The following is a 25,914-nucleotide window of genomic DNA, read 5'->3' as shown; positions in this document are numbered from 1 at the left end:
TAAACACAAGTTGTTCCTTTATTATTTTATTTATACTATACAGTTAATCACTCCCCATATACCACTCAATTTCTCATAAATCCAGTATTATATTAATATTATGTGACCGAAACTCCACACATGCACACACCTTTGAAAATCAAAGGATCAAACCTTGAGGTGGTGCAGGTTTGGAAGGTTGATCAGGTGTGGTAGCATGTGGAGATTCAGGTTTGGAGGGTTGAGATGTGGCATGAACATGATCATCATCCTGCGCCAAAACCTTCTCTTTAGTTTTGTTTCCCACCTCTTCAGCAGCCTTAGTAACCCTATTGTAAGCACCAAGAACCCATGTAGCTCCAGTTAACACATAACGATTCTTCATTATGGCAGAGCCAGCATTGGTCACTGATTGTTCCGCTGCTGAAATTGCTGATTTAGTCTTCTCCGAAACTTGAAATCTCTCATCCATTTCTTTTACTTTGTCATTCACCAACACTGTTCCAGCACTTATCTTTTCACTTAAACCAACCTTTTGGTCCAAAGAAACAACTTTTGCTGTGGCCGTGGATGTAAGCTGGTGCTTTTCATCAAAGGCCTTTGCTCTATTTAATGCATCTTTACCCAAAACAAAGCCCTTGGCTAGCATGCTGCTCACAACATCCTCTGCCTTCCTCAAACCACCAGTCTCAGCATTTCTAGTCTCTGTTGCCTCAGCCTGATCACAATTCATTGTCAAATATGTTTGCCATGTCAGCATCATATGACGACTTATTATTGTGTAGGGCTCCATTTATAAGTACTAAACGTAAGAAACAAATATCCTTTAGTACTCGTCTTTTGTTCATTCATGAAAATGAACAAATTTGTTCATTTAATACTATAAATATTTCTAAAATGTACTATAAATTTATAACATATAACTGGTAACTATTGGTCTTAATGAATTAGATATTTATTTATTTTTATAAATAAGAAGAAACAGGAAGTAATAATATTGTAGAAGGAAATTAAACAAATAGTTAAATACTTCAGAAGCAGCAGAGGCTGGGAGAACATAATCTTGAGCCAAATCTATTGTTATAGACTGTCCACACACCACTGCTCCCTGCAGAGAGACACCAAAATGAAATTAATCTGTCCTTTTGGTTAACCAAAATGAAAGTGATACATATAATTATAGTTAATGCTTTTCCCATTAAGAAAAGTTGAATGCTGCATGTTGCACTACACAGTGAGTGCGTAGGAAATAGAGAATATTTCTTTAATAACAAAATTGGTCAAAGAAATTCATCTACCGAGAGAAGAACTGCAGTTTCTGCTCCCTCTGAATTACTGAAGGTAACATACGCAACATTACTGGAAAATGAGTCACAATCACTAAGTTGGTGAGGAGAGTGCCATATCATAACATGGCAAATAAAACACACAAAGAAACGGATATACACAAACCTTTTCATTTCAATGTATTCGATTTTTCCTGGAAAGGTAAGAAATTCCTTCAGATCTTGCTCGGTTGTACCTGTAGAGATGTTGCTCACTGTCACTGATCTTGTCTGTTCAACAAAGAAACAAAGCAAATAAATCAGCAATTCCAACACCCAATAAATTTATTTTCTTGATGTTCATACCCTCATAGTTAAAAGTAAAGAATTTTTTATTTATCTTCAATCTTCATTTCATAGAATGTCCTCACTTTTACCGTTTGCATCGTATTTATACTTCTATTATTTATGTTTGGTTTTTTTTTTAAAAAAAAAAAACATTTTCTTGCTTTATTTTCACTAGTCATGTTCTTTTCACGTTTTCTTTTTTCAATGATTTTTCTGTCGGAAACGATAAAAAAATTAAATATCAAACAGGCCTAATATTTTTGTTTCAGTTTTCTATTTTCTGCCCTCAAATATGATTCACCAACAATAAAATGTAAATATATGAGAATGCAAACAATGTGCAATTTTACGTAGTATACAATCATATACATGAGAATGCCCACAAAGAAAAAAAGGCAAAACATTAGATCAAGTCGCACAAAACTCAGACACCCCATTCCATCATATTAGAAATAAAAAAAAAAATGTACATGAATTTTTTATAAGCTAAGATAAATTGATTAAAAATCCTAACCAGATCCACAACATAAGAATTTCAACAAATGGAAACGTTTTCCTTTTAATTATGAACAAAATCATGAAAGAAAGTAAAGATCAAAGGGGTGTGCAACCAACCGCCATATAGTTCGTTATCAAAAGTCTATGCCAGAGATCAATCTTCCACAGAGAAGAAGAAGAAAACGTGGTTTAGAGTTTAGTTAACGGAATTAATAATGGTTGTTTACGTAAGAATGAATCTTATATATATATACTTGTCCATTTTTCCTCCATATATAATCGAATTTATTTAATTAATTATGATGTATAAATTTAGGTTGAGATGGTGTGAGATCAGCAAATGAGCAATATTGCACCCTCTCAAATTGTGTTAGTGGTTGCAAAGCTTTGTTTCATTGCTGCTTCTACTTGGACTTTCACCTTCCAATCACGCTATTTTTTTCTTAGTTGTTTTAACTTTTAAATATAAATTGAGAATTGTTTTCCATTGGGCCTTTCGTTTTATCCCATCAATTATCTTCCTTATGAGTTCTGTTTAATTTTAAACTAGTTTCCTTCAAGAAGTTTTCTATAAAAGGACTTCAAATTTGTAAATATTAATTATCTTCAAGGCCAACAATAAATACTTAGACAAATCAAACACAAGTTAAACATTTATATGTGCTTTTAAATGTGAGTTTAAAATTAAATTTTCAATAGATATTTGTAACCTAGAATAACATATTAATAAATTATTTTCTAAAATTTTGAGTATCAACACAGAGTTGTGCAAGCTATATTTAAATACAGTTTCTCTTTCGTTGAGACTTGAGAAGGTATTGTGTATTGAAATAATATGCTTGATGAAGACTACCAAAAGACATAAAATTGCCACAAAAGAGATTAAATGTTGGATTCTGTTAAACAGATTTAATATTTAATTGTTGTTACAAAAATTGTTTCAATTGGAAGAACACGAGTATTAAAATTAAAAATAATATATTTTTCTTAAATATGAATTTTAGAAATAAATAAGAAGAAAATATAATTAAAGTATTTGAGATGTGACTATTGTAAAATAAAATCATATATAAAGCAAGAAGGTGCAGACATATCTAACCTCAATTTAGTGGAACTAAATTTATCTTATGCTTTAAATTAAATCAATAATAAATATATTTTTATTTTCTTACTTTAAATATTTTAGAAGAGTCAAACATTTGACAGTCTTATTCATAGTTGAAAATATATCCATCAGATGTACATTATTCACTATTGAGTTTTTAATTATTAAGATATGTAACTGGAAATAAAATACCAATTTTAATTATAAATAAACAATACAGTAATATTTTGTAATCCTCTCTCTCTTTTCTCTCTCTCTCTCTCTCTCTCTCTCTCTCTATATATATATATATATATATATATCTTCAAATTAGAAGAGAGAAAGAAATACCAAGTAAAATCAAATATATTTCATTAATTTTATTTAAACAATATAAATAACAAACTAAATGTCATTTTATTTTAATTTACAATTTCATATCTATTCTTTCAACCCAATCAGACCATTAATTTCATAGCTATGCTAACTCGTATTTTATGATGGGCTTGGGCACCGACCTGTTTTTGAAGAATTTGATTTTTTAATGTATATTAAAGTTATATAATAAAAAATTAATAAATAATAAAATTTTATTAAAAATTATATTATTTATTAATATTAACATTAAGGATGAATTCAAATTTTTAATCAACTTTCAAATGAACCAAACACTCTAAGCTTGTCTAATATTATGACATTTATTCACATAAATGAAGCACGTTAGTAATGTTAATAACATTAAACATAATTTTATAAATTAAGATATTTTTTCAGCAATGCAATCAATATTTTTGACCTTCCATATTTACTATTGTGTAGCTAAAAATAAGGGAGAATTACTTTTATGTTGAGTCATAATTTAATTGTTAGCATAAAAAGAAGTTGCAAATCCTTCAGTTCATAAGCCTGCACGAACACATATTTCCTTAGTTGCTGTTGGACAATTTTTGACACAGTGAAGAGTGTCCTCAGTGTAAGTGTGATATCTCAAGCAAATGAGTGAAAACGTTAAGTTCTTATAATGCCTTAAGTAATTTGTGGAAAAGACATCACAATAAATAAGACAAACTAGGAATTTAATCATTTTTGCACAAGGAAGGTGCCAAATCCATCTCTAACTAATGTGCTAGTACGAAGTTCTCTTACTAACGAGTTAGTTAAAACTATGTTTAGCTATATAGCTTTTCTCCAAACTACTTAACTAAATAAACATGTCCTAACATGACTACTAATTAACAAGTTAAATTAATGAACGACTGAAGCAATTGATGTTTGTATCAAAGTAAAAATTTGAAAAAAATTTCATCCCTATTGAGTGCAAACGTCCTTAACTTGTAGCTTTATATCTTGAATGTTGACATAGAAAGTGTGATCACATAATTTGCCTAGTCCCAACAAGTCATGAGATACCACAAGGAAACTTGCCTATTACCAAGTTGAAAAGCGAACTAATGCATTTTTATTATGATTTGACAAATTATCTTCTTTCACATATTTTTCCACAAGTAGTTGGACTCTGAATCTTTTTTATTCATCATATCCTATGCTTTTTTTACCCAATAAAGCCACATTAACTTTCCTAGTTGTTCTCAAACTAGGTTAATTCTCTTTCCATCATTGTTCTTCTAAAGAAAATCACACTCACACACTTATTGATGAATCCATATTTTGACTGATATTTTAGTATAATTCTAACACATTTGATAAGAAAAATATATAAAGAAAGCAGAAAAACTTAGAAAAAGAGAAGGAATTGAAGTTTGTTTAAATTTGTAGTTATTTTAGCAATTGTGAAATTTTTGCTTAGGAATTAAGTTTTTAATCTTGTTTTTGAAAGAAAAAATTGAGCAAGGATCATATCCATGGAGGTTTGATGACAAGGAAGAGGAAAGAAGCAAGTCTGGACTCCAAAAACACAAGAATAAGAAATTGCAGACTGGGCGTGATCACTATTGTCAGTGAAAGTGATCACTTCAGAGCTCAAAGAAGAAGGAAAGCTCTGCGTAACCACTATTGTCATCAAAAGTGATCGTTCCAGAGAGTCTTCAACTTGGCGAGTTGCGCATAGTCACTTTTATCAGCAATAGTGATAACGCGCAACTACCTTGGCTCTGCGTTGTCACTTTTATCATCAAGAGTGATAGTTCCAGAGAGCTCTCAATATCAGGAAAATGCGCGTGGCCACTATTTCTGGGAAAAGTGTTAACGCGCAACCAAAAACTCTCTGCGTAACTACTATTTCTCATAAAAGTGATGACGTGAAAATCTGAAAAATTTTATAAATACCAGAAACGATCCGAAAATGAGGGATTCTGTTCATTTTTAGTTTTTTTAGTTAGTTTCTTATTAGAGGAAGTGAGAGAGAGGAGTGGGGATTCGAATCTTGGAGCTTCACGAAAAGAAATTGGAGTGGAGCAAGCTTCCATGGCGTTTCTGAGTTTCTTCTTCTCTTCTTCTCTTTCTTTTCTTTTCTTTGCTGCCATGGCTGTGTAATTCGTTCATAGTTAGGGATTGTAGATCTGAAACAAACATGTTGAATTGATTTGGATCTGAATTTCAAGCTTTGGAATAGATTGAATGATTGATTCTGAACTTCACGTGGAAATTGAATGGAAGTTTGATTAACTAAATTCAGAGGAACTCTTGTTAATGGAAATTGAATTTGTTCTTCAGATCTGAACCAATCACCAAGATTATAGTTTTCTTAAAATCTTGCAATCTTCTGGTTTCTTACACTTAAAGCAATATTGAATTGAATCAGATCTAAGGAATTAGAATGGTTTAATTGAATGTTAGGTTCATTGAGTTAAGGAATTAACCTCTGAATAATATAATATGAAACTGATTGTCATTCTTTCCAATTGCTTGTTAATTCAGAACTTTATTGATTAAACATTGGAGTTTTGGTGAAGTAATTCCCTAGCTATGGTTTCTTCCTCTGTTATCACATAACTGTGTGTTCATTGTTCTGTTTTCTGCAAGTTCATTTTACTTTTAATTGTTCTAGTTTGCTGTTATTACATGTTACTACTCTCCTTACAATTTCGAAAAAGCTTAAATGGTTATAATTCTATGAAGTGGTATTTGAAACCTAAATTCCCTGTGGAGACGATATTTGGATCTTAAATTTACTCATTACTTGCTGCAATTTTAGTGCACTTGCTAGTGTAGATTGCGAACAACAAGTTTTTGGCGCCGTTGCCGGGAAATTTTGCATTTCAATATCATTAGTAGTAGAAAAGTAACTAGATTGAGCATTTATTTTGTTGCTTTGCTTTCAAATTGCTTTCTGCATAATTACACTGCACCTTGTGTAGTATTCTGCATAATATTTCTGTCTGCTGCATAGAATTTTTACATCCTTGTTTACCTGCATAATTTCAGTTTTCATTGTTCTTCATATTTGTAATTGCCATTCTGCATATTTTTACATGATTTTACAATTCTGTAACTGCTAGATTTAAGTTTCTATATGCTTTTACTGATAGATTTTGCATGATTTCTGTTGTGCATTTCTGAATATCAATTGTAGTCTAATTTTGCTTTAATCTGATTTGTATATGCGTGGTAAAAACAAGAATAAATCAATTCTGGTCTTTGATCCTGACATAGACATAACTTTGAGAAGATTTAGAAAAGAGTCTAGAGCAGAAAAAGCCATAGGGAGTGATAGTGAATTAGAAGCTGTCCATTCTCCAGAATTTCAGAGTAATCCTAGAGTGAAAAGAACATTTACACCCTTGAGACAACCAAATCCAGCAATAGAAATGGCAGAGCAGAACAGAATTTGAACATTAGGGGACTATGCTATTCCTAACATGCAAGGTTTTAACTCTTCTATAATTAGGCCAACTATTCAAGCCAACCATTTTGAGATTAAACCTGCCCTACTACATTTAGTCCAATAGGATCAATTTTCTGGAGGAAATTTTGATGATCCTAACTTACATATTTCAAATTTTCTGCAGCTATGTGACACCATAAGAATGAATGGAGTTAGTGAAGAAGCTATCAGATTAAGACTATTTCCTTTTTCCTTGAGAGATAGAGCAAAATGTTGGTTACAAGCTCAACCACAAGGAAGCATCACAACCTGGACAGAACTTGTGAATAAGTTTCTAACTAAGTACTTCCCTCCATCCAAAGCTGCTAAGTTGAGAGGAGAAATTACATCTTTTGTGCAGCAAGAAGGAGAATCATTGTATGAAGCTTGGGAAAGATACAAAGAATTACTTAGAAGGTGTCCACATCATTGTATCCCAGATTGGATGCAATTGGAAACTTTTTATAATGGGATGAATGCAGTAACAAGAACAATGGTTGATGCTGCTGCTGGAGGTTCATTAAATACAAAGTCCTTGGAAGAAGCTCAGAGAATTATTGAGATGATGGCATCTTCAATGTATCAGAATTCAAACTCAAGAAATCAAGGAAGAAACTCTGGTCATGAAGCTAAGGTTCTGGAAACTTTTCTTGCACAGAATCAGCTACAAAATCAAATGTTTTCAGAACAATTAGCTGTCTTAACACAACAAATCAGCAATCTGCAAATAGGGATTATGCTTACCAGTCAGCTAAGTTGTGATTTTTGTGGAGGAAACCATGTAAATGGTGCATGTGAGGCATCCACAAGTGAACCACAAGAGCAAGTGAATTATATGAATAATTTTCAGAGACAACAGCCATCATATCCCCCTGGATTTCAATTTTTGAATAATAGAACTCAGCAGTATTCTAATTGGAATAATCAATATTCTGCTGCAAAGAATTCTAACTCAAATTTTCCTTTTTCTAATGCAGGTCCAGCAACACAACAATCTTATTTTTAGAGGAATTCATCCACTCAACCTCAAGGAAATCAAAAATTTTCCAAGCCTATGAATAAGAGGTTGACTGAGATGGAAGAAACTATGCTGCAATTTATGAAGGTGACTCAAACAAGCTTCAAAAACCAAGAAGCTTCCATGAAGAAACTAGAAACACAAATCAGACAATTAGCTGAAGAATTATCCAGCAGGGATGAAGGAAGATTTCCAAGCAATACAGTAATCAATCCTAAAGAGCAATGTCAAGCCATAACTATAAGGAGTGGAGCTGTAGTTGCAAGTCCTAAACCAGCAGAAAAGAAAGTAAATGATGCAGCAGAGAGAAAAATTGAACAAGATCTGCAACAAGAAAATTTTAAGCTATTGAAGAAAGACCATTCAGAAGAAAAAGTAGATGTTCCTATGAATTCTGAAAGGAAAACCAAAAAGCAACTCTTTGAGGAAGCTTGTAAGCCAATAGATCCAGAAAAATACAAGAGGCTGCTCTATCCTCAAAGAGTCCAAAATCCTAAACAAGAGGAACAATTTGGAAGGTTTATGAATGTCTTTAAGAAATTACAAATTAACATTCCTTTTGCAGAAGCTTTAGAGCAAATGCCTTCATATGCAAAGTTTATGAAAGAACTACTTTCCAGAAAAAGAAAGTTAGAGCATGATAAAACAGTACCTTTGACAGAGGAGTGCAGTGCCATTCTTAAGAGAAAGCTTCCTCAAAAGTTGAAAGATCCTAGATCATTTAGCATTCCTTGTGAAATAGGAAACTGCACTGTGGGAAGAGCATTGTGTGACTTGGGAGCAAGCATAAATCTGATGCCATTGGCTGTTCTGCAGAAACTTGGCATAGAGGAAGTGAAGCCCACCAACATTACACTACAGCTAGCTGATAGATCATACACTTATCTATATGTAGTTGTTAAAGATTTATTAGTTAAAGTTGATAAGTTCATTTTTCTTGCAGATTTTGTAATTCTGGACATGGAGGTGGATTCTAACATCCCTTTGATCTTAGGAAGGCCATTTCTTGCAACCGGGAGAGCCTTAATAGATGTGCAGAAAGGTGAACTTATGCTTCGAGTTCAAGATGAGAAGGTAGTGTTTAATGTGTTTGAAGCTTTAAAATATCCAATTGAAGATAGTACATGTATGAAGGTAGATATACTGGATGCTTTTATTACACAACGCCATATTAATGAAATTGATGAACTTGCTGTGTTAGAAGAAATAATATCTGCAGGGAATAACAAATCTGAACTTCTGCATGAAGTATACATCATGGAAGTACAGCAGCAACTAGAAGCTCTGCCAATTCAAAAATCTACAGAAAATTCAGTGAAGGAGAAGCTAGAAAAGGATGATAAAGAAGAGGAAAAGCAAAAGTTAGAGCTGAAACAACTTCCTTCCCACCTGCGATATGCATTTCTGGATGAGAAACATGACAATCCAGTCATCATCAATAATGAACTTAAGAAAGAACAAGAGGAAAAACTGCTGAGAATTTTGAGAGAACACAAATCTGCAATGGGATGGAGTATTGCAGATCTAAAAGGTATAAATCCTTCATTTTGTAAGCACAGAATTTTATTTGAAGAGAATTTTAAGCCTATTGTGCAGCCACAAAGGAGGTTAAACCCAGCCATGAAAGAGGTAGTTAAAAAGGAGGTCATGAAGCTGTTAGATGTAGGAATAATATACCCAATTTCTGACAGCAATTGGGTAAGTCCAGTCCAAGTTGTTCCAAAGAAAGGTGGTATGACAGTTGTACCTAATGAAAAGAATGAACTTGTCCCTACTAGGACTGTGACTGGATGGAGAATGTGCATAGACTATAGGAAATTAAATGATACAACCAGAAAAGACCATTTCCCACTACCATTTGCAGATCAAATGCTAGAAAGACTTGCTGGACATTCATTTTATTGTTTTCTTAATGGGTATTCAGGATACAACCAAATAGCTGTGGATCCTTTGGATCAAGAGAAAACTGCATTTACATGTCCATTTGGAGTCTTTGCATATAGGAGAATGCCATTTGGTTTGTGTAATGCCCCTGCCACTTTCTAAAGATGCATGCTTTCTATTTTTTCTGATTTGGTAGAAAACATCATAGAAGTGCATATGCCATTTGGTTTGCATATGTTTTTGGTTTGCATATGCCATTTGGTTTGCATATGTTTTTGGTGATTCTTTTGATGATTGTTTAGCTAATCTATCCACTGTTTTGTAGAGATGTCAAGACACTAACCTTGTGTTGAATTGGGAGAAGTGCCATTTCATGGTACAAGAAGGCATTGTCCTTGGTCACAAAATTTCAGAGAAAGGAATGGAGGTGGACCAAGCTAAGATAGAAGTCATTAGTAAATTACCTCCACCTATCAATGTTAAGGGAGTTAGAAGTTTTTTAGGACATGCTGGTTTTTATAGAAGATTCATAAAAGATTTTTCTAAGATTGCTAAACCCTTGAGTAATTTACTTATAAAGGATGCAGATTTCATATTTGATGATAATTGTTTGCATGCGCTTTCTGTTTTAAAAGAGAAACTGATTTCTGCACCTATTCTTGCAAAACCAGATTGGAAATTACCTTTTGAACTCATGTGTGATGCAAGTGATAGTGCAGTGGGTGCTGTGTTAGGACAGAGAAAAGATAGGAAATTACATGCTATCTATTATTCAAGCAAAGTGTTAAATCCTGCACAAGTGAATTACACAACAACAGAAAAAGAACTTTTAGCTGTTGTATATGCTTTTGATAAGTTCAGATCATATTTAATGGGTTCAAAAGTGATTGTATACACTGATCATGCTGCTCTTAAATATCTTTTGACAAAATAGGATGCAAAGCCCAGATTATTAAGATGGATTCTACTCCTGCAAGAATTTGAGCTAGAGATCAAAGACAAGAAAGGGAAAGAAAACAGTGTTGCTGACCACCTATCCAGATTACCTTTGGAGAGTTCAACCACTGAATCATTGGAAATAAATGAAGAATTTCCAGATGAAAAGCTGTTTGCAGTGGATAACATGCCTTGGTTTGCTGACATTGTAAATTTTAAAGCCACTCAATTCATTCCAAAGAGGTTTACTTGGCAGCAAAAGAAGAAGTTTTTACATGACAGCAAATTCTATGTGTGGGAAGACCCATACCTGTTCAAAATTGGAGTAGATGGGTTACTTAGAAGATGCATTCCACAAAGTGAGCAAGCTAAGATACTATGGCATTGTCATAATTCAGAATATGGAGGCCACCATGCAAGTTCAAGGACTGCTGTAAAAGTTTTGCAAGCAGGTTTCTTTTGGCCTACACTCTTCAAAGATGCCAAGAGGTATGTAGAAAACTGTGACAAATGTCAAAGAATTGGAAATATCTCAAGAAGATATGAGCTGCCATTAACCAACATCTTAGAAGTGAAACTATTTGATGTATGGGGGATTGATTTCATGGGACCATTTCCCCCATCATTTTCACACGAATACATTCTAGTGGCAGTGGATTATGTGTCTAAATGGGTAGAAGCAATTCCCACTAGATCAAATGATGCAAAGGTAGTGATTTCTTTTATAAGAAATAACATTTTTTCAAGATTTGGTGTGCCTAGAGTGCTGATAAGTGATGGAGGTACTCACTTCTGCAACAAGTATCTTGAAGCTGTATTAATGAAATATGGTGTGAAGCATAAGGTTGCTACTCCATACCATCCATAAACAAGTGGACAAGTGGAGGTCTCAAATAGAGAAATCAAGCAAATTTATTGTGGGCATATAGAACTGCTTTTAAAACTCCAATTCGTATGTCTCCATATCAATTAGTATTTGGAAAGGCCTGTCACCTACCTCTAGAGCTGGAACATAGAGCATATTGGACTACAAAATGGCTTAACTTTGATCTGTCAAGTGCTGGAAGGAAGAGAGTTCTGCAGCTGCATGAATTGGAGGAATTCAGACAACAAGCTTATGAGAATGCAAAGTTGTACAAAGAAAGAACCAAGAGAATCCATGACAAGTTCATTCTGCAAAAAGATTTCAGACCTGGCCAACAAGTGCTGCTATTCAATTCAAGATTAAAATTATTTCCAGGGAAACTGAAATCTAGATGGTCTGGACCATTTTTAATTAAGAAGACTTCTCCCTTTGGAGCAATTCTTATAGAAGATCAGAAAACAGGGAGGGAATTCAAGGTCAATGGCCAAAGATTGAAGATCTATCATGGAGAAGAGTTTGCAAGAAACATATCATGCTTGAAATTGGTTCCTCTTGAGTGAGGAACAACTAATGTCAAGCTAGTGACATTAAAGAAGCGCTTTGTGAGAGGCAACTCACATTTCTAACCCAGTTTAAGCTTTCTATAGTGTTTTTAGAATTTTGCATATTAATGTTCTGTAAATTTCTGATATTCTGCGAAAATTCTGCAAAAAATACTGCTGAATCTGATTTTCTGAGGTGCATTTGGAGGCTTAATCTAAGAATTGATGAGGTGAATGTGTAGTTAAGAGTTTAAGATTTTGCATAATCTGATTTTACCAATTTCTGGAAGTTTCTGCATAATGTATATGGATATACTGCTGAATCTGATTTTCTGAGGCACAATTGAGATACTTAAATTGAGATTCAATGTTTAGAGTGTGTATTTGATGGATTCGAAAGTGAAAATTGAATTTATTGAGGTTTTAGAGGTATTTGATTAATGAGAGGAGTCACTATTTTGCAGAAAAGGAGCTACTCAGAGAGTTCAGTTTGGAGGATCCATGCTGGAACAATCACTTTTTCTGATAAAAGTGATCACGTAGAGACAGATGGGAAAACTAGCTCTCTGGATCATTCCCTTTTATTGGCAAAAGTGACTACGCACAGGTAAGTAAACTTCCAATATTTCTGTGTTAGTACTTTTATTAAAAAAAGTTATCACTTTGCTGCGCGTTATGACTTTGCTCAGCAATAGTGATAACGCGCGCCTCACTCTGAAAAATTAACTCTCTGGAACATTCACTCTTTCGAATAATAGTGATTACGCTGGGAACAATTAATTTTACAACGTTCATTTTTGTTTAAAAAAATTGTCACGTGCCAGCGTAACCATATATAATCCCTAACTTGAGCACGCACACACACTTTTCATGCTTGAAACTTCATCTCTGTCTAAGCTTTCTTTGCAAATCTCACTCTCTGTGTGCGTCGACCTAGAATTTACCAGTATTTCTCATTCAATACTACATCTTCCTGCAAGGTACACTTACTCTCATTCCTTTGTAACTGTAGCTAGGGTTTTCTGCGTTTAAAAATTTGGAAAAATGTAGAATGGGGTACTGAGGCACTGTAGGAACAATACACTGAAGAAGTCTTCCCTGTCATTTATTGAGCATTCGAATCTGCATTGTACATATTTGAATAAAAGTTCTGCAGAAATTGGGATGACCTAAAAAGAATTCAGTGAAAACGTTTGAACTAAGACTGTTGAATGAGATTAACTGCAACCATACACTGCATGTAATGCAATCGAATGTTAGGAAAATACCAGGACAAGTAATTCTGCATTACTTTGATAGAATAACTTTTTGCTGAGAATGATTGGGTTGCAAAATATGTTTGAAAATTGGTTGAAACTTGAAAATATTGCTCTGCGCTACCCTAATTTTTAATGATAGTGAACACATCCTGAATTTTCAGCTTAGGAGTATCTAAATTTCTCTGAATGTGATGGATTAATGTTGATGAGCATCTATTCTGTGCATCTGTATAATACATGTTTTGACAGCAGACTTAAATTCATCACACTCTGAAGCTAATTGGTTCAAAATAGAGTGAATAATACTCTAAATAGCTGTTCTCTGTCATGTATGTTAGTTTGATGGAAGGGTTGAAATCACATTGCATTATATGAACCACATCTCTGCAGAATCTGAACTGATAGCAACAAAATTTTCTGAAACTGTGGAATTGGAAATTAGAATGCATAACTATGCTGAAATTGAGATTAGACATTAAATTGGAGATATCTGAAGTGCAGATTTGATTGCAAAATGAATACAACTTGGAAATTTTTGTTGTCAGCACAAAATTGGTTTGAAAATTTAGTTAAGGCATGTAATTATCCTTCTGCGTTACCCTGATAGTTGATAAGAGTGTGCACTCTGAAATTCTACTGTTAGATTTTGCATGTTTTGACTAAGTTGTGTAATTGAGTGTTAGTGTTTGAATATGAATGATATTATTAACAGATTGCATGATGAGAAGTATTAGAAAATTTAAATTTCTGCAAACTGTTTGATTGAATTTTCTGCAGTATAGGATTAGTCTTTGATTCTAAAATTTTAAACTGACAATTACTCCTTTCTTGCAGAAAATTACAAAATGGTTAGGACTTCATTCAACACACCTGTAGGTCCTTCTAAGAAGAAGCAAGCTGCATCTTCTACCACTCCTAAGAAGAAGCGAGCTGCATCTTCCACAACCCTAACAAGAAGATCCAGCCGAAATCTCAAAGCTGCAGCATCAAAGAGGGCCAGAACTGATGGTGTCTCAAGTTCTTCACCTATTCAGATCTCTGAAACCTCACCTTCTCCCTCACCTCAGATAAGATCATCTGCACCCACATCTGAACTTTCACCTTCTCCACCACCTTCAACAAGATCTCCTGCACCTGCACCTTCACCTACACCATCACCCCCACCAAGAACAGCTGCACCCTTAGGATCCTCACCACCTGCCACACATGATCCAAGATTCAGAAGTTTGGCTCATGAAAACTTTTTCAGAGCCAACATTCTAAGAAGAAAAATTGTTCCTGACAGAGCATTCCAAATAGCTGGGAACAATTACCCAGAATTCAAGGAGGAAATCCAGAAAAGAGGCTGGGAATTCTTCTGTGCAACAGCTGGCCTGGGTTGGAGGGAAATAACTCAGGAATTCTATGCCAATGCCATGAGGTTTAAAGGAAAAGGAATCCCTAAGTTCAGCTCCATGGTCAAGGGCATGAGAATTGACTTCTTACCAACAAACATCAACAGGGTGCTGGAAATTAATTCTGCACAACATGCTGCACAGCTGGACTTCAAAACATTTAAGGAAAGTCTGGATATTGATTTTGTGCAAATTCTGGAAAGGATTGGGAAACCAGGCACCACATGGGAGCTCAACCAATCTAAGAAGCCAAAGCATATTGTCACCAAGAATCTTCTGCCCTTTGCCAAAGTATGGAGCATGTTTATCTTAAATTCTTTCATGCCTGTCAAACATAGCTCCACACTAGCTGTGAAGAGGGCTGCTCTGCTTTTTGCCATAGTCTTTGACATCTACACAGATGTGGAAGAAGTAATAAGTGAATGCATTTTGGGAATACTGAAGACAAAAAGGGATTCATTAGCCTTCCGTTCAGTAATTACATTACTTTGTGAAGACGCAGGAGTAGAGTTTGATGATTATCAAGAGAAAATCAGAGCTGCACCATCCATTTCTGCAACTCTGATCAAAGAGATTTATGCAACTGTCTCCTGCACCTCTGCAGCCCCAATTCCTTCACAATTCAAGAAAGAGAAACCAATGATGATGAAGGAAACTTTGAAGCAGCTAGCTGAAGGGTAGAATCAATTGGCTGAAAGGCAGACTGAGCTGCACAATAACCTCAAAGCTGGAGTCATGTTAATGGAATGTATTATGCTGAATATTGGTCAGAAATTGGGAATGACCAAAGAAGAAATGTATCATACTCCAGACTTGGCAGAGAATGCCCAGTGCCTTCGTTCTTCTGTTTTCAAGAATATGCCAATATATAAAACCCACTTTCCTCAGCCACCATTTGAAGAGGTAGTGGAAGAAGAAAAAGAAGAAGAAGAAGGTTCTGATGAGGAAAGCTCAGAAGAAGAAGATGGAGCAGAAGATTAGTTTAGGAATTTATTTTCTGTTATTAGGATTTTGTAAATTTCTGTAGTTTTAAACTTTTTGGGTTGTAATCACTATTTGGTACAATTTGGTTTAATTTTCACTTACCTGTTTTGCAATTATATTAGCTTCCTAACTAATTACCTTTCTCTTGCTGCGAATTGATGGAATTCTAGTGTTTTTGTGCAGAGAATATCACACACACAACACTCACACACATTGGATGGTGACTCTTGCACAAGCTGCCATGAAAGGGGGTTTTCATTCTCTACCTCTTATTCATGTGTAGCCTCACATTACACTGAATTGTTTTTGAAAAACACTAAATACTAGAATAAATAATAAACTGCTGGTTGTGAATTCTGTGTGAATTTCTTTTAAGTTGTTTTTCCCATTCTCAAAATGAGATCACACTTGTATTTTAAAAAATGAGGCAGTTGCCACTAGGTGCATATATTTCTGAAAAGTGCATTGTGTTTTCATTAATCCACATGATCACTTATAAATGCCTAGTGAGACTTGAGCTGCCTATTTCTTTTTCTTGTGTGATTAATTAGACTTTACTGCATTCTCTAGAACTTGCCCTTGTTCTTAATTGAATATGCATGTTACAGTTCTCACACACATGATAGAGGTCATGTTTGATATACTTAGTTAGCCTACAATGCCTTCCCTTATGATTAATTGCCCTAGTTTACCCCTTTGAGCTTAATATTCCCGTTTCTTGAGTTAACTTCATTACAAGCCTTGCTGAAAAACTAATTTTACCATCCAAAGGAAAAGAGGCATAGTGAGTTTAATCAAGAATGAGTTTTAAAACTACGTTTGGGGTAGCATCCATTTATGTTGCTTGAGGACAAGCAAATTTTTAAGTTTGGGGTAGGGGAATAGCAAGCTATCTAAGTTTGAATTCAAAAAGTCAGAAAGAAAGAACAAAAGTGCTGCAGAAAAATGAAAAATTATGCAGCAAAACTGTGGAAAGAGTAAAACATGAGTTCAAAAATAGAATCTGAGTTGAAAAGAGCAAAATAGAGATCAAAAAGAAGAAATTTGCAGTAAACTGTTGCAGAGAAAAAGAAAAAGAAATTCAAGGAAAAGAAAAGAGTAAATAGAAGTAAGAGAAGAAAAAGGAAAATGAAAATTCTGCTGCACAAACACAATGTGTTTGCTGTATAATTGAAGGATTTAATGTGAATGAATGTTAAACCAGACTAGTTTTAAAGTCATTCACTCAAAATGCTTCTGATCTTTTGAAATTGCAACTTGTTTCTTATTTTGTTCAGTATCTACCTTAACCTAAGCCCTGTTATAAACTGTAAAAAGTCCTCTTGATGTGTGATTGGCTGTACTAAGCAGAGGAGATAGAGAAATTGGGCAAGCATATGGTAGAGTGTAGCTGAATTGATGATTAAAGAGAAAACAGTACCTTATCACTGCTGAGAAATGAGGGAAACACTGTCCAGTGAGAAGTGATCATGATTTTAATGTTTCTCACATGAACTTGGCTGATATACATTCACTTAGATAGCAATTCTTGCTTAAAATGTGATGAATGCATTGTGATTGCAATGATGAGTAATTGGATGAACATCTTGATTGAAAATTTTGCAAAAAACACAGAATTAGAAATTGAAAAATCTGAGAAAAGTAGTTTGCTAATTGGTTTTTGAAAAGTGGAAGAATTAGCCTTGGTTTAGTTTGATTTGCTTGAGGACAAGCAAAAATTCAAGTTTGGGGTAAGTGATGAATCCATATTTTGACTGATATTTTAGTATAATTCTAACACATTTGATAAGAAAAATATATAAAGAAAGCAGAAAAACTTAGAAAAAGAGAAGGAATTGAAGTTTGTTTAAAATTGTAGTTATTTTAGCAATTGTGAAATTTTTGCTTAGGAATTAAGTTTTTAATCTTGTTTTTGAAGGAAAAAATTGAGCAAGGATCATATCCATGGAGGTTTGATGACAAGGAAGAGGAAAGAAGTAAGTCTGGACTCCAAAAACAGAAGAATAAGAAATTGCAGACTGGGCGTGATCACTATTGTCAGTGAAAGTGATCACTTCAGAGCTCAAAGAAGAAGGAAAGCTCTGCGTAACCACTTTTATCATTAAAAGTGATAGTTCCAGAGAGGCAAAATATCAGGAAAGCTCTGCGTAACCACTATTGTCATCAAAAGTGATCATTCCAAAGAGTCTTCAACTTGGCGAGTTGCGCGTAGTCACTTTTATCAGCAATAGTGATAACGCGCAACTACCTTGGTTCTGCGTTGTCACTTTTATCATCAAGAGTGATAGTTCCAGAGAGCTCTCAATATCAGGAAAATGCGTGTGGCCACTATTTCTGGGAAAAGTGTTAACGCGCAACCAAAAACTCTCTGCGTAACTACTATTTCTCATAAAAGTGATGACGTGAAAATCTGGGAAATTTTATAAATACCAGAAACGATCCAGAAATGAGGGATTCTGTTCATTTTCAGTTTTTTTAGTTAGCTTCTTGTTAGAGGAAGTGAGAGAGAGGAGTGGGGATTCGAATCTTGGAGCTTCACGAAAAGGAATTGGAGTGGAGCAAGCTTCTATGCCGTTTTTGAGTTTCTTCTTCTCTTTATTTTCTTTTCTCTGCTGCCATGGCTATGTAATTCATTCATAGTTAGGGATTGTAGATCTGAAACGAACATGTTGAATTGATTTGGATCTGAATTTCAAGTTTGGAATAAATTGAGTGATTGATTCTGAACTTCATGTGAAAATTGAATGGGAATTTGATTAACTAAATTCAGAGGAACTCTTGTCAATGGAAATTGAATTTGTTCTTCAGATCTGAACCAATCACCGAGATTATATTTTTCTTAGGGATAAGTAGTATGTTGGGATAGCAGTAATGATTGACTTTGTTAAAATTAAACGTCTTGCCTTATTAAGGAAACTAAACATCCAATTAGCAAACCTATATTGAATTTTCTCCATAATAAAGTAAAAGTGTCTTCTTTTCACTCTATCTGAGATCATTGGAAAGCCCAAATTACTTGAGATAGATGTGAGCTTAGCTTGTTTCCAACAATTGATACCAACTGAAGCATAAGCTTGAGAATTTATCAAGTTAACCTTTAGACCCAACACAACACTAAACTGGTTGAGAATTTCCTTTATGATTCTGATTTAAGAGCTTTAAATTTTGGAAAATAAAAGCACATTATCAACAAAAAGCAAATGCAATATAGTTGGTTCATTTTTACTAACCTTAATTGGTTGTCATTGCTTATTCCTCCCATAATCTTCTAGAGTAAGAACCAACATCTCTATACATAAAAGGAAGAGATATGGAGAGAGTAAATTATCTTGGTAGAGGCTACAATTTGAAGAAAATGAAGGAAGCTTATTCCTATTTCATAAAACACTCATGGATAATGGATAATAAGAGCCACTATTGTATTTAGAAACTCAAAATTTTTGAGAGTATACGTTAAAAATCCATAATTAATGTGATCATAAGTCTTTTCTAAGTTTAATTTAAAGGCAATGTCCTCTTTTTTCCTCTTGAACTTGTGCGTCCTATAAAATATTTCTTGCAAAATAATTGTATTGTTAGTAGTACCTCAACTTGAGAGGAAACTATTTCAGAGAAGAAACTGTTTCATAAAAATTATGTAGTAAGAGGTGCAATCCGAGTCGTCTCCCAATGATGATAATGTTATACGATTATAAATTTAGATGAGGTTTGATTTATAAAATAATGCTGATTAGAATAAAAAGTTAACAAGAATTTAAAACTCTAATCCAAGAATTTAGAAGAACTATGACTACTTTATCACCGGATTCTAAGAAGATGCATAAACCAACAAATTAGTGATTAGCAAAAAGAGAAAGAAGGAAGAGATGAAACCAAATTTTGTTGTTGAATAAATTGCAAAACCGATCCTCAAGAGTGTCTCAATCCTTTTTCAATCCTTGGACTAGATGAAAGTCTAAGCCTCCATTAATGGAGGAAAGAAAAAAGTAAAAAGGGAAGAGAAAAAGAGGAAGAAAACAAAAACCCTAAAACATAAACCTAGTCTAACCTAACGTCCCTCGTCGTAACCTGCTGCCCTAATTTAAATACAGGCTCCTAAGGGTCAAAACATAAAACCTAATTAATAATTATTCAATTACATTAATCCTCTACTCAATAGCTGTCTTTGGAATCCTTATTTGTTCAAATTCAAATTCTAGAGGGAAAGTTATGCTTGTAATTGCTGCTCAGCATCCATGCTGAATGCGAGAAGATATTGTGTGGCATTTTTGGCCATGCAGATCTGTCCTTTTGGATTTTTGATCTGTCCTTTTGGATGTTAGCTTCAAAACGCAATTGGATGGGCTTAAACGGATATCTGTGGACTGAGATATGGCCCAAATACTGCACCAAGGTCAGAAACCGCGACTGCAACATTCTAACTTTTTTCAGGTCCAGTTTCAGCTTCTTATCATCAGAATTGGATTCTAACCTCTGCATAAGAATTGTTCGTCTTTCTCTTAGCTTTCCTACAAATCAAGAATAACAATGAAATGAGTTCTACAACTCAAGATATGGTCCAAAAACCAAAACAGTATCAGAATTTGCCAAATACTGAAAAAATTAAATAAAGCCCACATAAAATTCAAACATCATAAAATGATCCAATTTAAACCAATTAGGCACAAAAAAAGATTAATGAGCTAGGAATAAAAGGAAATAAGGTTATAAAAATCCAATTGATCAAATTCCTCCACACTTAGCTCTTGCATGTCCTCATATAAGATACAATCAAGCAAATAAAAACATGTAACCTAAAAAATCATAGAATAATCAAAATAAATAAATTCTCCAATGAATCCTTAGAAGTGCTGAACTTAGGGACACAAGATCAAATAAAGCATCAAGAGTTCTACAACAATCAAACATCCAACTCCTAACCTCTGAAAAATGCAAGCCAAGCAATATCATTCAAAGTGTATAGATCAAGCATGAAAGATCTCACAAGATGGTGTATACAACTCAACTCTCAAGTGTATGGTTCAAAGTGTTTCACTCAAGTCACCTCAAAAGACAATGCATTACCATAAGCTTGTTAATCTTCTACTTCTCCACTACTTACAATCATATGCAAACACAAATCAAGAGGGCTTTATTCAATGGTTGTAATGGGGCTAATGTAAGGGTAGGAAAATATGAGGATATGACAAGATACAGCCGAAGAGAATAGGAATAACATTGGTCCTTAGACAAATCAAGCCATAACACACATTTACTTTCCTTGGACTTTCTTTTCCCTTTATAAAAAATTCCCATTTTCTTTGTAATTTATTTTTATTTTTTTTTCTTTTTCTTCATTTTTTTCTCTTCTTGCATTCTTTCCGAACCCCCACACTTGAAATGCAATAACATTAATGAAATCAATGCACTTTTTATTTCCTAAGGTTAGGTATAACATGGTTTTCCACTTAAAGTTTATAATGTGCTAGAAGTCAAAGAATTGTCAATAAGGCTCAGAGGGGCTAAACAAAGGGCAAAATGGAAGGTAAGCTATATGGCCAAGTGGGTAAAAATTTGAAAGCAATGCCTCTATCATGTTCATAATTGCATATGAAAATTATAGACTCAAAGGAGAATCAAAACAAGTTCTAGAATGACAAAATCTAAGAGGAAAAACACACAAGAAAGAAAAGAATGGCATGAATTTCAACCATCCAAAAATAAGGCTCAAAAGCTCACAAAGGTAAAGTCTAACATACTCAATCATACAAATCAAAATCAAGCACCCAATTCGCATATATTAAGAGGAAGAAGAAAAAATGAAATCATGTAGGAACTCTATCCTCCTTAATGACTAATGCCTTAACTTAACAACTTCCAATTCAACAAAGGAAAACAAAACAAAAACAATGCTAAAAAATAAAAATAAAAAATATTTATTTATTTAATTTTTATCAATAACCTATCATTCTCCCTCCCACACTTCAATTTTACATTGTCCTCAATGTAATGTATAATGGAAATGTAAGTAAAATATAGTAAGGAAAGGAAGAGGGGAACTCCTTAATCAAGCATAAATGGTCACTAGTAAGCGGACCTCCTCAGTGGTCTCCAAGGGTACGTCCTCATGAAATGGCTTCAAGCGGTGGCCATTCACTGTGAGTACTTAATTCGTTCCAGGCTCCAAAATCTGCATAGCACCATAGGGAAAAATCTTAGTCACGATATAAGGACCAAGCCACCTAGAACGAAGCTTACCAGAAAAGAACTTGAGGCGAGATACTCAAATGCAAGACCATTATTGAATACAGAAAATAAATTGAAAACTTCTAAAAGAAAAAAATAATAATTGTGAGTTGTATCCCTAGATATTCCTCCTTTTTCTCATAAACTTGCAGCACTTCATTTAATTGGGAACATGGAAGAAATAGCCGCGGAGGGATTTCCAGCTGCTTCATGAACTTAACAAGTTTCTCTTCATGCTCTTCATTTACTTGATGTGCAGAACATCGTGTCTTGCTACTGTACCTAGGCTGCTCCCTTGAATAAACAATGATGTAATATTTATATTTCAACTGCTCAGGAAATGGCTTTAACTCAAATGCAGGGGGCAACTTTAGAGAAGGAGGCAGTGTAAAAATTGGAGCTGAATCTTCCGTGGATGCATCATGATTTACTTTTTCAGAATCTGCAATAGCTACATCAAAATCACCATAAACATATGTATTAATCTCAACATAGATGCTACATTTTGCAGAATCATTACATGCATTGTAAGTAAAAGAATTAGGATAATTGGCTAGGTTAGGATAATTAATACAATCTGAAAATTCAGAAAACTCAGCCAAATTATCATCAACTAAATCATTCAACAAATTATCATATAAAATCGAATGAAATGGAAGAGGAATATATTGCTCAAGATTTTCTTCTGCCTCGGTAGAAGTGGCATGAGCAGTAGGAGAAAATTCTACACTTACTGGGCTGCAATCACTTGCTGAAGCAGTAGCACTAAGATCTTCATCTATTAGTTGCTGCTCTTGCAAGTCTTGAATAGTCTTTCTTGAACTCAAAGTAACATTCTCTGGTTTAACAATTGGTTGTACGGAAAGATTACCAGGACCTTGAGACTTCAGCTCGTTTACTGTTGTTGCCAACTGACCAATCTGATTTTTCAAGTTTTGAATGGATGCTTCTGTTCTTAGTTGAAAATTCAGATCGTTAATTGCCATCTCTCCCTTATCAACTCTTCCAAGGAAGGCTCATTCTTGGAAGGTGCAACATTTTGTGGTGGGGGTTGATATTGTTACTGCGTAAAATTCTCCCATCCCAAGTTTGGATGACTCATCCAACCTGCAGGCTCATACAATGTAGGACAGAAATCAGTATGATGTTCAGGTGAATTACAAATTTCACACAGCATTGTAGCCATTTGTGACAATGTCAACTGCTCAATCAGAGAAGCTAAATCATCTAGCTTGTTCTCCAGTCTTCTATGATCAGCTATATAAAAAATTCTCTGAGCCATAATATCTAAATAAGAATGAAAAGAAATAATTTTTTTTAGAAACCACCAACCGGAATCTAACCTATTTCCATTGCGTAGATCTCGTCGAGCTATATGAAATGCATATATTACAATAAGAAATAGGAGTTGTATGCAAAAAGTTATGTCACTTTTAAGTTTGGAAAGAGATCTACACGTTCAAATACACAGCGGTGTACTTTTTCGACGAATGCAGAATGCAAAAATGCAGAAACACAACATAAAATATAGAGAATTGAATGATGTAATACTAAGCAAGGATAGATGACTACCTACTATGCTATTCAAAGGCTACTAAAACAGAATGCATAGACATAATTATGCTAAATGAAAAATGCTAATTATAGAGAATCCTAATTCGATGAAAAATGCTAATTATGCATAATCCTAATTAGATGTAAAATGCAACACAGAATATGCAATGCAATCACACTAACACAGAATTTCATAATCAAATAATATCATCATCCTCGGCAATGACGCCAAAATTTGATCGCGAGTGTCGCGCTCGGACAAATTATTAAAAACTGAATTGCATAAAAATTATGTAGTATGAGGTGCAATCCGAGTCGTCTCCCAATGATGATAATGTTATACGATTATAAATTTAGATGGGGTTTGATTTATAAAATAATACTGATTAGAATAAAAAGTTAACAAGAATTTAAAACTCTAATCCAAGAATTTAGAAGAACTATGACCACTTTATCAGCGGATTCCAAGAAGATGCATCAACCAACAAATTAGTGATTAACATTAAATTTGAATGAAACCTCAATTCAAATTAAGCATTCACACAAGAACCCTCATGTATTCGATTAACACACAATTCGCTCAAAGTTCATAAATCTCTAGAACCTAATCGATTTGCGTTAATTTAATTCACCAATGCCATTAATCTTAGATCTCAAACCTGAAAATCTAATTCATATTCCTTCAAGAATTAATTACATACATCAACCGAATAATATATAATTAAACAACTGCACAATTATCAATCCAAACAAAGAACTTCAATTCGAAATCATAATTAGCAAAAGGAGAAAGAAGGAAGAGATGAAACCGAATTTGTTGTTGAATAAATTGCGAAACCAATCCTCAAGAGTGTCTCAATCCTTTTTCAATCCTTGGACTAGATGAAAGTATAAGCCTCCATTAATGGAGGAAAGCGAAAAGTAAAAAGGGAAGAGAAAAAGAGGAAGAAAACAAAAACCCTAAAACATAAACCTAATCTAACCTAACGTCCCTCGTCGTAACCTGCTGCCCTAATTTAAATATAGGTTGCTAAGGGTCAAAACATAAAACCTAATTAATAATTATTCAATTACATTAATCCTCTACTCAACAGCTGTCTTTGGAATTCTTATTTGTTCAAATTCAAATTCTTGAGGGAGAGTTATGTTTGTAATTGTTGCTCAGCATCCATGCTGAATCCGAGAAGATATTGTGTGGCATTTTTGGCCGTGAATATCTGTCCGTTTCGATTTGTGATCTGAAGAGAAATTGTAGCCCTGGATGTTAGCTTAAAAACGCAACTGGAATGGGCTTAAACAGACATCTGTGGACTGAGATATGGCCCAAATACTGCACCAAGGTCAGAAACCGCGACTGCAACGTTCTGACTTTTTCCAGGCCCAGTTTCAGCTTCTATCATCAGAATTGGGTTCTGACCTCTCATAAGAATTGTGTGCCTTTCTCTTAGCTTTCCTACAAATCAAGAATCACAATGAAATGGGTTCTACAACTCAAGATATGGTCTAGAAAACAAAACAGTATCAGAATTTGTCAAATATTGGAAAAATTAAATAAAGCCCAAATAAAATTAAAACATCATGAAATGATCCAATTCAAACCAATTAGGCACAAAAGAGGATTAATGAGTTAGGAATAAAAGGAAATAAGGTTATAAAAATCCAATTGATCAAGGTCCAACAAAGTCATTAATAATTTTATTAACAAGCACCTTTGTAATGATTTTGTAAATGACATTGCAGAGGCTAAAGGTAAGAATTCTTTCAAATTGCTAAGACAGTCCACTTTTGGGGTGAAAAAGTGGTTCATGCCAATATTGTTGATCCAATTTTTTCATGCCCAAACTATGATTTTTAAAGGAGGTCAGAATTTCTTGAAATTGCTATGACGATCCACTAACTAGTTTGCTTATATTGCTACCCACTTTATGTCAATATTGTTTATAAAAGATTGTTTGAAATGCATCAAGTCTAGAAGTCTTGTACGAGTGCATAACATGGAAAGCTAGGGAGACCACTTTTTTTGTTATAGGCTACTACAAATTGAAAACATCATCAGGTGTGATTGTTAGCATATTATCTAGATGAAAACATAAGACTAATCATAAAAAAGATTCACAAAGAACTTATGAGATTTTTTATGTGACAAAATCATGAAAACACTATATACCATTAGGAAGAGTGAGACTATGAATTTTATTCCTTCTCCTTCTAATCATAGTTTAAGCATGAAAAAAATAAGATGTTACGTCTCCAAGT

The 25,914-nt window shown here is 34.0% G+C and overlaps 1 protein-coding gene and 1 non-coding gene across 2 annotated transcripts; both read right to left on the bottom strand.

The window, feature by feature from the left end:
• Nucleotides 1-139: 139 nt before the first annotated feature.
• Nucleotides 140-23,090, bottom strand: LOC113866054 (binding partner of ACD11 1-like). The gene is made up of 5 exons (XM_027500943.1): nt 22,839-23,090; nt 1,432-1,535; nt 1,278-1,359; nt 1,010-1,087; nt 140-697 (listed from the first exon to the last, which is right to left on the bottom strand). Exons 1-5 carry the CDS (start codon nt 23,088-23,090, stop codon nt 140-142), a joined length of 1,074 nt encoding a protein of 357 aa, XP_027356744.1.
• Nucleotides 7,326-7,432, bottom strand: LOC113866442. The gene has a single exon (XR_003505082.1). It is a non-coding gene; the product is annotated as a small nucleolar RNA R71 (small nucleolar RNA).
• Nucleotides 23,091-25,914: the final 2,824 nt, after the last annotated feature.

The sequence above is a fragment of the Abrus precatorius genome, unplaced genomic scaffold (assembly GCF_003935025.1).
Source record: "Abrus precatorius isolate BTA unplaced genomic scaffold, Abrus_2018 Scaffold4, whole genome shotgun sequence".
NCBI lineage: Eukaryota > Viridiplantae > Streptophyta > Magnoliopsida > Fabales > Fabaceae > Abrus > Abrus precatorius.
The sequence above is the reverse complement of the archived record's forward strand: the minus strand, read 5'-3'. Positions and strand labels throughout refer to the sequence as shown.

What these genes read in the sequence shown, in the direction of transcription:
- LOC113866054 (XM_027500943.1), bottom strand. Translation starts at nt 23,090, where the DNA reads ATGGCAATTAACGATCTGAATTTTCAACTAAGAACAGAAGCATCCATT. An exon ending in CAGCAAGTGATTGCAGCCCA is followed by an intron (nt 1,536 to 22,838) that starts GTAAGTGTAGAA and finishes TTTGTTGAACAG; the next exon opens with ACAAGATCAGTGACAGTGAG. An exon ending in CAGCCTCTGCTGCTTCTGAA is followed by an intron (nt 698 to 1,009) that starts GTATTTAACTAT and finishes AATTGTGATCAG; the next exon opens with GCTGAGGCAACAGAGACTAG.